This window comes from Strix uralensis, chromosome 4 (assembly GCF_047716275.1).
Source record: "Strix uralensis isolate ZFMK-TIS-50842 chromosome 4, bStrUra1, whole genome shotgun sequence".
NCBI classification, from domain to species: domain Eukaryota; kingdom Metazoa; phylum Chordata; class Aves; order Strigiformes; family Strigidae; genus Strix; species Strix uralensis.
Window position 1 is genome coordinate 80,202,031 of NC_133975.1, and position 16,854 is coordinate 80,218,884.

Below are 16,854 nucleotides of genomic sequence, written 5' to 3' on the forward strand. Positions count from 1 at the left end.
GGTAAAGGGTTTGGCCAATCAATCTACAAGTCTTTCAGCAAAACCAGAGGAAACCAGCCTGACTTGTATCAACAGTGAAGGTGGAGAAAATACCACAGCTGCACATCTCACTCTTTCACTGTCCTAGAGTAGCCAGGCAGGGCATAGGCCCCACTTCAAATACTTCAAGTCAATTTTTAAAAGTAAATTCTAAGAGCACATGCGGCCCTACCACAGTTACTGCCATGATGATGTCTTCCACCGTTTCCCCAAGAAGTTTCTGCCCTTGTTTTGCATCAAAGCTCACAATAAATGCCTGCTTGAGTACTGACCAGTGAACAGAGCTGGGCTACAACTGGAGTTAGTTTTAGAGCCTCCCAGGAAAGATGACAAGAAGCCCCTTTTAGGTCTAGTAGTAGAGGTAAACAGAGGACCACAGTGGTATCAGCTGTTAAATCCCTCAGTGCTTGCTTTGTTCTCAACCTGAAGAACTGAAGCTTGCCTCTGGAAATCCTGAATGCATTTCTGACTGGAAAAGTATTTAGATTAAAAAAAACCCCACAGCACAGCCCCCACCACTACGATTTTGAATAAGAACTAGAAACCCAGTTTATGTCCCCTTTTAGTCTGCAGCTTGCCTATGTATTAACTGTTAATAGGTCTGCTGCTGTCTACAAGTGGCTCCTAGCAGCACAAACCCCTCCATTTCATGTCACTGCAACACTTCCAAGTCTGTAAATACAATCTAGAAAGAAAGTGAAAAGACAAAACATTTATTTTAAGTAGGGTTTTATACATGGCATGCATCTGAAAAGAAATTCTTTTATCACGTAGCTATCACTCGAGTTTCCTGATCGAGGGCGTACAATCTGGGACATGACTGAAGGGGTACCATCACCTACGCTAGTATATACAGAGATAGAAAAATATACACAACAGTTAATTTTACAGAGCAACAGAGCTGAGTGAATACTGTGCACACTGCACTCTCCCAGTCTGACAGCTGAACAGCCAAACTGCAAAGGCAACAGGAACACTGCGGAGATCGTTATCGGGGTCAGAAGAAACAGCATCAGAACTCTGACACAGTGTAAAAATATAAGGCAGAAGCCACTTTCTTCTGAATTGTAGGGAAGAGCAGAGCACACCCAGACTCCCCATCTTGTTTTTAAAAGTAGTTCCAGCAAGGAGTTGTACATGCAAAACATAAATTTGCATCAACAGTGCAACAACAAAAGAATACTGAACAGTAGCTCAATCATACAAACTTAAAAAAAACGTAACATGTACTTTATGCATCTCCTCACAAAGTATCTAGGATTTGTCAGTGCATTAGTGTTAAAGTGGCATTAAAAAAACTTCTGCTATTATAACAGATGCAGAATTATTTTGGAAATGCATAGCATCTACATTTTTATTGTCTTTGTAATTATATTCAGTTGGCATAGGCACCAGTCTAGTCACACCAGCGTTAAGAATTCTTGGTGGAAACAGCCATTCTTACCAATCCATACACAGCTATTCTCGACTGCTTGTCTTGATTTTGATTTCAGCAAATAAATGCTTTTTAAAATTCAAAAATATACCCTATGAATATGAAAAGAACTATATACAACATACCTAAGACACAGGGTTAGCTGGCTGCCATGTGTGTCGCACACTGAAGAGAAACATTCAAGTTTGACAGATTTTTTTTTTTTTTTTTTTTTGAGATGAAAGGCCTTTGGGTTGGAAGCATATCAAAGACAACAGTGCAGTAGGCTGAGAATTCCTTTAGCTCAGTTCAGAACTAAGGCATTGTATGATAAAATACATTTATATTTGGTGCAATGTTACCGTCAATTTTAGAATCTAGATCACATCAAATGCTATAATGTGTCACTAATATAAATGTACGCATCCATCTTCTATCACAAACTCAAACCTTTGGGGGGGGGAAAAAAATTATCAAACACTAAACCTATATTGTTTTTTTCTAATTTGACATTGAGGAAAAAAATGCTAAGCCAAACAAACTATAATCCCCAAAAACCATACGGTAGGAGTTCACATCTTCCTAGTCTTCACTCGCCAAAAGTTGAACATATCCTTGAACTTTACTAAAAAGAAAGATTTTAAACTGCTACTTCAAAATTACTTTTTGTGTTTTGAAATGTTCAATTATCCATTCGGTCTACGCTTGATGCCCCCTCTGATTCTCTCCCAGTGCTGCCCTCCTCCTGTCATTCCTGTAGGGCCTCCCTCTGAAGTTCCGCTGATACTGGTAGCCTTCATCTCTGGCTCTGCTGGGCGCTCCCTTCCAGGCCTCCTCGTTCCTTTGGAACTGGTATCCTCCTCCCCTGCTGGAATAACCCCACTCGAGTCGAGGCCTCCTGCCTCCTCCGTAAGTCTGGTTATAAAACTGCTTAGATCTACCACTTCGCAGCATATCGGAAACTTCACTCTTGTCTTCGGAGCTCTCCTCCCTGGTTCTCTGGGCCCTGCTTTCTATCTGCACGTTGCCAGCACCCTTAGAATCTCGGCCTTTCTCAGGCTTCTCCTTACGACCGGGAACGCTATTTCTCAGTTCATTTTTCAGTGGTTCCGCCGACAGCGGTGGAGCATTGGGCGCTGCCGTCTGCCTCTCAGTCCCCTGCGTTTGCAGAGAGCGATTTTGCTGCCCGGCTGGTTTTTGCTTAGCGGGAGAAGCCAAAGGACACATTTGCTCCAACGTAGGTGCCCGAGCTGAAGTTTCTTTCGGGGCGCTGCACTCACTGCTCGCGCCGGCCCCAGGGAACACTACAGTGTTTGAGCCGCCGCTGCCGCCATTGGTCTTCTGAAGCTGTTCTGCAGAGCTCGCCGCAGGAGCTGGAGGGCTGCATTCTTTAGCCACATACACGTTCGCAGAGGTGCCTGCCGTCGCCTCTTTGTCCTCGGGTGACATGACAACGTTAGGCCTTGCTACTGAGTTTTCAATGAAACCCTGAACGGGGTACCCATACCAAAAGTGAGGGAAGAACGGAGGCGCTATTGGAACAGCTCCTAGAAAGTGGTTGTGTCCAAAGGGCGGCTGCGGGAACACGTTTTTCCCTCTCAGGGACTCCTCATAGTTTGCATGAAGAGCTTGCGCCGGATTCTCCGATTCCACGCAGACCTGTCCTTGACTTTCTGACACCGGAGCTGTCGGTATGATCAGAGGCAGCGACAGAGATCGACCGTCACCCGGGGGAATTTGGCCGTTGGATCTGGCCTCGCTCTGGACAGGAAAGTGCCTGTTTGTCCGTGCAGTTTCGTTTTCATTCTGAGCGGGTGGAGCCTCCTGGAACCAGGGGTTGTGCGGATACACAGGCAGGGACACGTTTGGGTACATTCTACAAGCAGCTAAATAGGCCTGGTGCAGGGGGTACAAGTAAGAATGGGGCGCCCACATGGGACAACTGTATGCCTGCAAGATGGCAAAAAAAGAAAAAAAAAAGAAAAAAAAGAAAAAAAGAAGCATTTGGTCTTTTGAATGTTCAGACAGATGTAAAAGCACACAGGTCATTTACCATTTTGAAACAGTTAATTACAGGAAGTAAAGGTTAATTTTATTTACAGTGACTGCCCTCAATTGTAAAGAATATCTAGGACTGCAGGATGATGTTCTCATTTTTGGTTTTCCTTCCAAACACAGTTGCAACGGGCAACAGTTATGACCAGTAAGAAAACTTGGTCACCATTTCTATATAGTTAATAGCATCCATCATGTGGTTAAATTAAGTGACCCTTTAGCTATGCATTTGAAGACACACATTTCAAATTCATTTTCCACAATCACAATTATTAATTGGCAATTTGCCCTACAAGGTCACTTTTCAAAATTCTAAGGGGTAACAATCAAAACAACAAGAACCACATATTTTCACTTTAAAAAAAAGACTACACCAAGACTCAACGTTAGATCATTTCCCCAAGGACAATTTGTAAAGATTGAAATCCCCATATATATACATACAACCCAACCCACAGATCAGCTTTCTTAGAAACCCTTTCAGGAAGCAGGGGCAGAGGTTTCCCTAGGATACACAACGCACCTTCCAGGTACTGGTGGGAGTCACAAAATGGACACGCACCATCTTCTGCAGCAACCTTTTCTGTGCTGTTAGCACAACGTTCACAATACTGAAGTCATTCATCTCAGGCAGCAACCCCTTCCCTTTCCTCTAGTTCCTTAACTAACTAGCACACAGCGGCTTACAGTTACGTTGCTCGGAGTTAAAGAGTTTATAAACGCAGACTTTGTCTTTGGTACATAGCAACACTGTAGGATGTTTTTCACAGAATCATCTCGGTTGGAAAAGACCTTGAAGATCATCTAGTCCAACCATTAACCTCACACTGACCGTTCTCAACTCCACCAGATCCCTCAGTGCTATGTCGACCCAACTCTTAAACCCCTCCAGGGATGGGGACTCCACCACTGCCCTGGGCAGCCCATTCCAACACCCAACAACCCCTTCTGGAAAGAAATGCTTCCTAATATCCAGTCTGAACCTTCCCTAGCGCAGCTTGAGGCCATTCCCTCTTGTCCTATCGCTTGTTACTTGGTTCAAGAGACTCATCCCCAGTTCTCTGCACCCTCCTTTCAGGCAGTTGTAGAGGGCGATGAGGTCTCCCCTCAGCCTCCTCTTCTCCAGACTAAACAACCCCAGTTCCCTCAGCCGCTCCTCGTACGACACGTGCTCCAGACTCTGCACCAGCTTCATTGCCCTTCTCTGGACACGCTCAAGTAATTCAATGTCCTTTTTGGAGTGAGGGGCCCAAAACTGAACACAGTAATCGAGGTGCGGCCTCACCAGTGCCGAGTACAGGGGTAAGATCCCTTCCCTGTCCCTGCCAGCCACGCTATTTCTGATACAAGCCAGGATACCATTGGCCTTCTCGGCCGCCTGGGCACACTGCTGGCTCATGTTCAGCCGGCTGTCAATCAACACCCCCAGGTCCTTCTCCAACTGGCATTTTTATAATACAATGTGCCAAACAGACATATTTCAGGCCGTACAGAATACCACACAGGGCTGCTGGAGGCACAGGGCTGTCGAGGGAAACACCGGAGTAGGTAGAAGGCAGGGCCCAAAACCTGGCACAGTCGTTTGTGCCATCTGTAGAAACAGTCCCTGGAGCAAACTGTCCCGAGAGGCCTCCCCAGCCCTTCTCTCAACGGGAACTAGTCGCTTAGCCCCGAGCAAGCAGGTGGAAGGGTGAGGGAAACAGCATGGCAGCATCCAGGACCAAAGCAGGGGCCCTGGTAACGCAGGAAGGAGTTCCCAGGTCTCCCACCGCAGTGTGCGGTCACCAGCCGAGGAGCACAACTGCCAGGACACGGCGCTCTGACCGGCAGATGGTGCTGAAGCACCAAAATCACCGACTATATCCTAAATAATACAAAGTCAATACAAAGTACCACCACCAAGAGGCCCAAATATATGTGTAGGCTTAGGAAACAAACGCTGTTTCAATATATTGCAGTGCCACTCACTAATGACTTATGGATTTTCTGTTAAGCAAAGAGACCTGTATTAGGCACACAGTTATCTAACCTAAATTTACTAAGTTGTGCTGAACATGCCCTCTTTCCATGCACAGCCACCGAAGAAAAAGTAAGAGAAGGTAAAAAAAGAACGTTTTTATGTGCAGAAGGGAGAAACTAAACAACTAGTCCTTACCACAAAATAGAAAATGTTGCCGTTTTGGATGAGCCTCTTCCCCAAACACACACACAGAATTTGCACCCCATATGCACATCAACCGCTATTATAATTACTTAGAAGGTTAAAATCCTGTTATCCTTAACCTGAGCAGAAAGGACAGACATGCAGGTTACTTAAGGGAGTGTCCACAGGGCAAGACACACTGGGTATGTGTACTGCAATGGCTGTACACAGGCATGGTCCAAGTCAGAGAGCCTTTCCTCTTTTACTAGGCGCTGCTTCCGAAAGAATGCATCTTCAAACTGGCAACGGTTTACCCGTGGATTTGTAAAGCACAATCTGTTGACTGTACAGCCACAGCTACAAGCCAACAGTTCTCACTATCACTGTTGAGATAAAACGTATTCCTGTTGACTTGAAATGCAACATGGACTGCTGCTGGGATCCCAGTTAACAGAAGACAAAAATAATAAAATATTTCAAATTTAAAGATAAACATCTGTAGCAACCAAACTTCTGCACTCTAAGTACTACCAAATGCAAGCAAATTTTATGGTATAACAAACACAAAAACATAAGTAAATTTGAAGAGTTACCTTCACACCAAGATTGAAGAAAAATCTAAGAATATTCTTATCTAGGAAAAACAAACAGAAAAAGATCCGTGAAGACCTAAAATATTACACTTCATCTCAGCCAAAAATTAGTCCCTGCATAAAGTTCCATTTCAGTAGAGACACACTGGTATTAAGTTGCTGTCTGCATGTCTTTGATTGATTTGGGTGGGTTTTTTGCCACAGTGAGATATCTAAAACAAAACTGCAGTTTAAATTTCAATTTTAACAGTCTATGGAACTGAGTTTTTAAAGAATAGGTTCAGTAAACAAACCCACTGTGCAGTCAGACACAATATGTTCTTTACAGGCATATTCCATATTTGTAGTATGCCACAAGCTGTATTTTCACAGACCGGTAAGGAAACGCTCAACAATTTCCAAGCTTTTGATTACAAGACAAAACCTGTTACCATAAAAGGAAGCAGTTCTCTAAAGAAAATCCATTACATTCACAAAAACTCAAGTTATGGTGGGTCAGGCCAAGAACCACAAAATAATCCTATCAGATTTCCAGGTGTAACCACTTAAAATAACATTAGCAATGCAAACTAAAGAGTTACAACTCTATTCAGTATTTCCTTCTGCACATTAAATCATGGAATGACAACAGTTAGGTCTGTCAACATGGACTAACAACAGGACCAAAGAGGTTGTCTTTATCTACATTTGAAGAAAATAAAACCTATCAGGAAAAATGGTACAAAGTCCAGACCTTCTTCTAGCTTCTCACCTTTAGGTAAGTCTTCCCCAGTATTGCACAGGGAGTAAGAGGGTGCAACAGCTCTTTCTCCCTTTTCACTAAAAGGGAATCCAGGGTATAGCGGATCCTGGTAAGGATTCAGAGTCTGAGGCAAAGGCATTAAAGGCTGGTTAACTGCTTGTAGCGACACAGGAACTCCAGCAACTGGAGCAGATGTTACCTGAGCCTGTGATACAATAGAGTCAGGTCCCGTTGCTGGGGCTGGCATCAATGAAGAAGCAGGTATTTGGGTTGGAATACCTAAGTGAAAAAAACATGTGTGTATGTGTGTGTGTATACATATATATAGCTCAACTATATACAATCACAAAAGAAAACTACAGCAGGAAAGCAAGTTTCAAAAGACAGGAGAAAACAAAGAAAAAAAATGGTATTCAAGAAGACACAGGAGGAAATTCTTGCGTTGGGAAGTTACAACCAAAAGAAGATTTGGCTAAATGCAGAGAATAGTTTTCAGAAAGAGTGAAGCTTTCCGGAAATAGCTAAACCCTTTCCGTATTTATTTTTAAAATTATGAATACCAGAAGGAAATAGGAAGGGAAAAAAGCAGCAAACCAAAACTTATCTGTGAATCTCCTCAGTTCTCATTCTGACTAGTCATTTACCGTCAACTCTGAGCTCAGATGAACTGGGCTGTGCATCTTCTGTCACAGATGTAGTCAAGTGTGACAGGATTATTACCGGATTATGTGAACACAGTATGATAATTTGAAAGCTACTTCTTGCACAGAAACCCAACAGTGGGAGAGAAAATACAGCACCTGATCTAATAAGCAATATTGAATTTAAGCTAATTCCACGTATCAGAAGATATGCACAGCACAGAAAAAACATTACAGTGGCTTTGCAGCTCAGGTCCAAACAGATGTCATTAGTTCCAGACATACCAGACCCAATCTGAGTCCTCAGTGGATCAAGGAGCTTACTACATGGGACACAGAGCACAAACACACATCAAACTTCAACACACTAACAACGTGTTCTACCTTAAAGCAGATCCTCAGAATAAGCCCCCTCAAAACTCAACGCTATCCCACTCTGGAGGAAAACAAGAGAACTGAGCACGCATCCCTCTTCCACCTTCAGGTAGGAAGTAAAGCAAACTATACATATGGGCAATGAAAGATCTACTAGAACTCTCACTAGCTTTAAGCAAGGAGGAACTATATTCTTATAAATTACTGCCTTTGGAATGTGGAGTGAGATGAAACAGTGTCTCCTGGAGGCACCTTCAATTTAGCAAGAGGTTAAAAGGATTTTTCAGGGTTAGTTGTTTCTGATTTATGTTAATAGTTCTTCAAACCTGCTGGTCCATAAGTTGTTGGCTCACTTGGCCAAGCTGGTACGATGGCTGGTACAGAAGGCACTGCTGGAGGTAAATGCACCTCAGAAAAGACTGGTGAGGGTGTTGGAGTTATGCTCGGTAAGCATTCTGTCAGGTTCTACAAAAACAAAGAGATCACATAAAATTATTCTAAATCACCGTTGTCAGTGGCCCCTAATGTGTCAGACTTCTACCAAAGGCAGCTTGATGACTCCGTATTATCTACACTACCACCATCACCAAAGCAAAATATTAAGTTGTCACATATCAGGCCGCACACGTAAGAGATCTGAGATACATTACATCACTGTGTGAGGAACTCTGCACTGAGCTCTATCCAGAATGTGCCTGTACCACAGACAGCCATCAGTGTTATAACCACCTCCACAAGCATTAAATTTAAGTATCTCCCATCCAAAAGAAAAGCCACCCTCACAAACGATTACCAATAACCTTGGAGAAACCTGAAAAAGTAAAAGGTGAAGAATTTAAAGTGAAAAGCAGGGTTATTTTAGCAGAAAGATATGAAATAATCCCTCTCTCAAAAGAGAAAGGGCATACTTTTACTTTTCTATCAAGGGTTGTCCTTTTACAGTCTTCATAACAGATTCCTAACTGTAAATACAAACTCTTAGCATTATCACCATAGAAATGACTACGTAATTAAAAGCCAGTATTATAATACATACGTGGCTGTGATGAAGCTCCCCTTTGTCTGAAGTCTCCTGACTGGAAAACTTTGAAATCAAACAAACATTTCTTACTTGCTCAGCAAGGATCGGAGAATCTGTTTTGACTTGTTCCAAAGGAGATGAAGCTTTTGGATAACTCTCATCTTGACTATTCTTCTAAAGCAAAGTTAGAAACAACAGACACAGCTAGTCTAATAATAAGACATACTTTTCAAAGAGGCATTCAAAGATATTAAACCACACTACATACAAAGTGGGCTAAGCACCCAATCACTATTATACTAGTGTAACATTTTGCTCGTTGAAAGGACAGCAAAGGTTAAGAGCCAACAAGAGGCCACAAATCTTCACTGAACTTCAGAGATCATGGTCTGTTAGCACAGTAGCTATTAGTAAACATCAAATCTTCTGTGGTCCCATTATACTGAAAGTACAGACTGTACCAAGCAATTACAAATCCAGATTCCTAAGTGCTCTCGATAGCCCAGATTTGAGAACTCAGATGGCAGAGAAAGACTGTAAGTATGGGTGGGTTACAGGGGCTGAGGAAAGCTGACAGCAATACAAGCCTCCAACCTTAGAAGTATTTCACTAAAAGCTGTAAAGCAGCAGCAGCAATCACAGCTCTACAGGCAGCTATTGCTCTGCTAATCATGTATCAGAGAAGCAATAACATTAAAAAAAAATTTGGTCTTTTCTTTAAGATTACCTCAGATGAATTTGGCTCAAGCTTCTGACTTAAGTGGATCTGCCTGGAATTTGACTCTGTAACACCAAGACATAACCTAGTAAATGAACCATTACACCATTTATGGCTATCACAACTTAAGCCAGTTAAAGTTTGTCTTTCCAAAGTTAAACCTTCAAAACAAAACCTACCTCAGCACATATTACTTCAGAAAACTTAAACTTCAGTTTTTAATCAAAGATCAAAGCATCCAAAAATAAACAGTTGTTAGGGCAGTAACAGAGCAGCTACTTCAACCTGGGTTTTCAAAACTCTACAGGAGTTCTTTACCAGTGTTTGTTAATCATTTTGGTGACGCTTGAGGGAAGTGGGAAAGAAATGTAGCTGTCTCTTTAAATATGTAACATTCATCCTAAATCCCTCCCAGTAAAAAAGAAATCAGTTTGTACTTTGCTTAAAGTGAAAACGTTTTGCATTTTCATATTCAAGCGTTAAGATAACAGGAGCTTAAAGTCTTGTCTACTTTAGACTGAGTAGAAGATAGACCAGTTTAGAAGGTTTCAACAGTTTAAAAGGTCTAGAAAGTTTTCAGACTGATGCAGACAGTTTAATTTCTTGAGCACCAGCAAACACTTGGTGGGGGAAGACAGTGTTGAAAAAACAGTCATGGCATCATCTTCATATAATAAGATCTGTACAAGTTCTTCACATTCTAGCTCACATTCAGATCTGGTTACTACTGCTGGTCAATCAAATTCATGCACATATGTTTAATAGTAGCCACTAAATAAGTTATGTACTTATTAGCTTAGTATATGCACCATCACAACTAGACAACAACATACATTAAAACAATACTGATTGAGAATTACTGTCAATTCCCCAAGCACCAATAGGAATCCAGAAATACTCAGAAGGAAGTACAGTTTATTCCCATAGGATTTTTAACCTAGTTTCAGAAGAGGCAACGCAATCCAGAGCATCACAAAAAGCAGAGAAAGCTGTATATGCCACGCACTTCAGCAAAACCTATCATGACACTGTAGTAAAGAGCTTTCTCTACGTGAACATTCTTTTTTGGCATTGCTGATGAAACAAGTTTTCAAATTAAACAAGTTTTCAGGTGTTTTGGAGAATGAAAAATAGGTAACATCAGTCTTTGTGAGACCATTCAAGAAGGCATGACATGTTGTAAGAAGGACTACAAAGACCAAGTACCATAAATACACAACAGCAGTGCCTCTGCTGTTGCGAAGGAACAACAAAAATTCAAAAAACAGAGGAAACCGCTTCTAAGAGGAGGCTAAAGAGTTTGAATTTTATTTAGTCAGAGGAAACAAAAAAAATATAAAGAAGCCGAGACCAAACTCAGTGCTTAGTTGTGGCAAAGCTGACAGGACAAAAAAATTTAAAAAAAAATAAAACAACAAAAAAACCCAATCAATTGCATTTAGCAAAGACTTACTAACTACCTCCTGACAGCTATAGCTCTCATCTATTACTGCCACGTTCCACTTCCTCATAGAAGAGGAAAAGCTTAGAGTCAATGAAGAGAAGCTAAAGAGTGTTATAGCACATTGGGGGGAGGGAGGGAGAAAACCCAAGTAAATTTTGACCATGTGACAGCTCCTTCTACTGTAAAGGGGGGTGTAGTGTCAGCTCTTCTGTACACCATCTTCTCCCCTCTTTCTGTACCACTGTATGCTAAATCTTAACCATGCCACACATACTTTTACCTGCTTTTTCTCTTGAGTCCAGTAAGCACCCTTAATAATCCTTCCACAGGCACTTTCTGCCACACTCACTAGAATTTCAACAGGATCTAATTTACAGTAGCTCTGATAGTCTTTTTGTTTCTCTCATTCCTCTTCCCATTTACTACAAAAATCCCAGCAAGGAGTCTGCTCTCAGCCACATTCACAAAGCAGGGAAACATGTACTTTCTTCCCAAACCACACCTTTGCTACCTTGAGCCTAGCTTAGTTTGGCACTACTACTTATGATAATTTTCCCCTCATTGCCTAAAGAGATGCTCCATCTCAAATAAATTCTGAGGCTGGTAATATAAACAAGCCAACAAAAAAACCCCTTGATCTAAAAACATTTATTTTTACCTTTATCTTTCTGCTCTTCCATCTCTGCTGTCCACTTGCTGTTTCTTCTCTCATTATTTGAGAACTTCTTCTGGTTCAAGTTATCCACAGTCTGTGTAGCAGCCTGACAGACAGACTGATTCTAAAGTTTACAAAAGCAGAAATATTAATTTATATAAGAAGTCCAATGACACTTTGCCATCATCTGATATGATACTATTATGACTTCATGACACGTAATACTTATCCCTGTGAATGCGGTACGAAACCAATCTTGATCAGTAGCATTCAGATTCATCCACTCGTTCATTCATCGCTAAATTTTGCAAAGTGTTCTTTAAAATCATTCGTGTCATTAGTTTACATGACACAAAAACTGCTTCACTCAGACAACATCCACTTTAACATCACATCCTCCTTCTACAGGTGAGCAAACACAGCATACTGTTAACCACAGCTCAGAGAGAGAGAGAGAACAACCTATGTCCATTAAGCTTCAGTCTTAGCCTGCTCTTGAAGAGCTGTACATTTCTTCTTGATCACACCAACATACGTAATTACTGCTCAAGAACTGAAAGACAGTGCGCACGAAGCCACTTTCGCAAAGCAAGAGATTTAAGGCCCATCCTTCACCTACTCATTCTTCCTGGTCTGGTTCTTGTTTCTGTTTGCCCCAGGATTTAAATCCAAAAGACACATCTCTAGAACAAACCTACGCAGACAGCAGCTCTTTGCCCACTGAGACTCCAATCGGCTTTCTTTACAAATTGGATCAGCAGAATAATCTCTCAAAATCTAAAGGCTACGCTCTTCCCTCAGACATAGCCAAGTCCACTCAGCTCCACAACAGAAAAAGAGCAAGTCTGACAAAGAACCTGCATTACTCATGACACCAGGCAAGTTCTCACTCCAGGAAGTTCTCAGGCTAAATAGAAAAGTCACTTATAAATAAAACAGGTTTTATGTGAACCATATCCAAACCAATCACCTAGTCACCTCTGATACTAATTCAAGCACCACAGTGCCATTTTACTGAGCTACTTCTCAGCTAAATTAAGCTGTACTTCAGAGCAAGTTCTGTCCTCACCTTGAGGTTTGATCCCACCATACAAGAAAAAGGCAACATTTGAGTAACTGTAAGGGAATGCAAAGCCTTCCAAAAAGACAGGAGGAACATGAAGAAAGAAGCCCACAGCTTCAGAAGCTCACACGTCTATCATATTTACATGCCTAAAGAACTGTGTACGGTGGACATTAATTATTCCTAGGGGAAACTACTACGTACGTGTCTTATCTTGACTACATAAAGCATTATAGATTCACATATTTCTATGTAGAAAGTGAGTGTGAAGAAAATATCCTTAACTTTTGAATTGTATGGTAATGCAAGGACAGCAAAACAATTGTTCATGGACAAGTATGAAAAATGCACTATGAAAACAGCATACATTGGAAAGAGCAGGAAAAGCTTGTTCATCCCTCTGCTGGATCTCATAAAGTGAACGAGACTCTTCTATAGCTTGCTTCTCCCTGCGTTCCTCTGGAGACAGGCCAAAGTAGTTACAATCTCTGCTGCCATGGTTCACATCTTCAGTTCTCTCCCGGTCTGGTTTTCTGTAAAGGAAAAAATGAAACGGGATCACTTTGACAAAGAAATTCACCAGTATCAAACACAATACAAACTCATGGTTTAGAAGGAAGAAAGATCATTATATAGTACTACTTATGTGGTTCCACATATACCAGATCCGTTTCTGCCTACTGCAAGTTACCCATACACATAAAATTTAAGGAAGGGAAAGAATGGATTTTGTCCATGATTTATTCAGTTCAATACAATTTTGACAGACTTTACAACAAACAGTAATTACTAGATTGTAGTTAAAAAACAAATGCCTCCATCAAGTGATCTAATCCGTTTCTGTGCCAACTGAGAACTGACCACCCCCCACCTGCTATCTATGGAACATGCAAGAGAAAGCTGGGGAAGAAGATTTCTGTGAATACAGCAACAAAAGGGAAAATGCATTATAATTTTCAGTGTCTGAAGCAACACTACAGAAGATTTACATCACTGTTTCAGCTTTCTCAATTACTTAACTAAAGATTTTAGGATAATCATGTATTTCGGTTAAAGGTGGAAGAAAAATGCCCTTAAAATGTTGCATGTGGCAGAATCCAGAGACAACGCAGCCCCATTTATTCCATAAAGAGTTACGATATAGAAGAATGACAGAATAGACCATGAAGAGTCTGGGTTTGTAGCAAAGTACAGAATAGTCTTTTAGATAAGATAGAAGAGTGGCAATGATGAAGACAGAAACTCTGCTGCAACAGCACAATGGATCAGAAAGTCACTACCAACAAACACAGGCAAAACGCTCTTCTGTACTCCAAGTGATCGGTCATAACACGCAGCAGATCTCTATGACAAGTTCTGCAGAAACTGAGGAAAGATCTTAGCCGAGCCCGAGAAGCGCTACTTGGACATTACTTCAGCCCCAACCAGGAAAAAAAACCAAAACCAACATCCACTTTTCAAGAAGAAACCACAATTCTGTGTACAATGCTTCCAGGGGAGATGCTGCCATGCAAGAAAAAAAGTGGGAGCTTATGATGGCAGTGATTTTGAAAAAGAAATAATTATTTTTCCTGTGCTTGTGTGTATTCTTAAGGACTTGGAACACTTCTTAAGATTTCAATGGCAACATATTTCAAAAGATCATGTTGGAAGCATCTGAAGCAGGCACCTGTGCTCCAAGAAGCTCTGCTAGAGTTCAAGATAAGGAAGATGTTAATTGCAGTTTTACCTTACAGTCTGGGAAGGATTCCTGCCTGGAGCTTTTTGCTCAGTTGAGGTCTGATGAGGTTGGGGTCCAGAACATAAGAACTGATGCTGCCTGGTTCCCACAGTATGCTGAAGTCGAGGAGGTAGTGCTGACTGGGGTTTTATTGACTTGCTCTGATTCTTTGGCCCTCTGCAATCTGCATCTGTGATAAAGACGTGAAAATAGATATTTGGTTTTTAATCATTTTTTAAGCTTTTTGGGAAAAAACATCTGATAATAAAGGTTCTGCCACACAAAGACAGGTACAATCCTACCAGGCTGAGCATTCTGCCCCCATGTTGAGAAAAACTTTTTTATCTTCTTCCCTGGCACAGTGTTCCAGCCCTCCATAGGAGAGGCCTGTGGAAGAGGTTTAAGGCTCTTCAGTGAGACAGCATGCCTACAAAACAAGGAATTATGGAGGGAAAAATATCTTAAAAGACCGGACTGGGGCTTGCATAAATTAATACCACACATTTACTAAGACCGATGGATCTTTCCATTTTTAAGAACATTGGATTCAAAGTCCTTTGTTCTTTATGATTATACTCAAGCAATATGTAGAAGAACAAGAAGTGTTCTTTTTTTGTTGTTGTTTTTAAATAGAACTCTGATAAGTTAATGCAAACTTATCCAGTAAAGAATGATAAGCCATTTGTGAAGTGAGTATCAAAATGTCTTCAGGGCAGACAGAAAAGAAGAATGATCAGAAAAAGCAATATACTCAGATAAACTTATCACAAGCTCTGCAATAGATGTAAAGATTGAAAAACATTGTATTGGTGGTTTATATCCCAGAGCAATTACTGTGTTTTTAATTGAGGATGCTGTAGGATGTCCAAGCAACTGTTTACATTATTTGAAAGGAAGACATTCAAATCTATAATAGTTCAAATCAGGTTAAATCTCAATTTAGAAAGGGAATAAACTGCAAGACAATCTTCAGATCTCACAACTTTTTTTTTTTTTTTTTTAACAGAGGAGATTAATGGGCATCTTTCTCCTTCCCTCATTTACCTTGACTGAAAGTGATTCCTCTTCCCAAACTACACTCAACTGTGGGGGATTTTTTGCCTCAGAAGAGTTACAGAAGTTACAGCAAAGCTCAAGAAGATGTCTCAAAGTACCACCCCACCTCCCGCCAAAAAAAACAACAAACAAAAAATCCCCATCACCCCAAATAACCAAAACCACCACCACTACCACCCCAGAAAAAACAAACAACAATAACAACCAACCAGCAACACACAAAAACAACCCACAACCCCCACCAACAACTTTAAACAGTTTAGCCGAAGGTAGGACAAAGATGATGCTGATCTAAACTTGGCATTGTCTGTATAAAATCAGACAGAGCTACTCAACCAGAGAAGCCAGGTGCTTTGATGGACCTCTTAATATGAAAAGCTTGTCACAAATCTAGCATCCAATTATTAAGCACAACAAGCAACACTTAATTAGGATGGTGTCAATCTGTTTAAATCTTGTGCCAAAAAAAAAAATATTATCTAATACTAACATAGTTACTGTTTCACTCTTCAAGTAATATCCAGACTACTTAGCACTAAAGAAAAAAGTCTGATGTGACAATCAATTCAGAAACCCTTTTTCCTTTTTTTATTTAGTACATGGTTTTCTTAACAATTTTGTGGTAGTACCGCTTCAAGTAAAGAAGTAGATACGCTTCAGGGGCTGAAATGAACTCTGAACTAAAGTAAGGCTGCCATTACTAAGGTTCAGTTTGGCACTCTTTTCCAAAAGAAATTAAGCACTTACTTTGCTCCAAGCTCTTCTACGAATACAACAACTGGCCCATTCTCTGAACAAACTTCTTGAATATGGGCATTATAAAATTTCCCATTATGGTCTAAGCGCACCTATAAGGAAAAAGAATAAGGGAAAAAAAAACCGTGCATTGGCTTCAAAGAAGACAACAAAAGGACGTAACTCTCTAAATTGTCAGCAGTGTTAAAAACAGAACATTTCCTCTGGGCAACAGAAGACCTGAGAAATAAACATCACATAATTCAGTAAAAGTATCAAAAGCAAGTCTTCAATCTATATCACTTCTTTCTCCAAAAAGAAATAAAAATACTATTAAAAAAAATTAAAAACCACACACACAAAAACAAAACCCAGAAAGCTTGCTGGGTAACACTATTTAATGAAATACAGCTTTCAAAACTACATGAGAAAGTTAAGAG

The 16,854-nt window shown here is 40.8% G+C and overlaps 1 protein-coding gene across 6 annotated transcripts in view; it reads right to left on the minus strand.

Moving 5' to 3' along the window:
* Positions 1–736: 736 nt before the first annotated feature.
* The window catches only part of OTUD4 (OTU deubiquitinase 4), a 35,946-nt gene continuing 19,828 nt past the window's right edge, over positions 737–16,854 (minus strand). For 2 of the 6 annotated variants that reach the window (XM_074867395.1, XM_074867396.1), the window contains 11 exons: positions 16,427–16,527; positions 14,926–15,050; positions 14,633–14,813; positions 13,271–13,436; positions 11,844–11,964; positions 9,751–9,806; positions 9,039–9,197; positions 8,329–8,467; positions 6,996–7,265; positions 6,245–6,285; positions 737–3,403 (listed from right to left, as the gene is read on the minus strand). In XM_074867395.1, coding sequence (XP_074723496.1) covers positions 2,153–3,403; positions 6,245–6,285; positions 6,996–7,265; positions 8,329–8,467; positions 9,039–9,197; positions 9,751–9,806; positions 11,844–11,964; positions 13,271–13,436; positions 14,633–14,813; positions 14,926–15,050; positions 16,427–16,527 — 2,610 coding nt within the window. In that variant the 3' untranslated portion in view covers positions 737–2,152. The remainder of the gene's footprint in view (positions 3,404–6,244; positions 6,286–6,995; positions 7,266–8,328; positions 8,468–9,038; positions 9,198–9,750; positions 9,807–11,843; positions 11,965–13,270; positions 13,437–14,632; positions 14,814–14,925; positions 15,051–16,426; positions 16,528–16,854) is intronic. The other 4 variants (XM_074867400.1, XM_074867397.1, XM_074867401.1 and 1 more) reach the window with 4 other exon arrangements.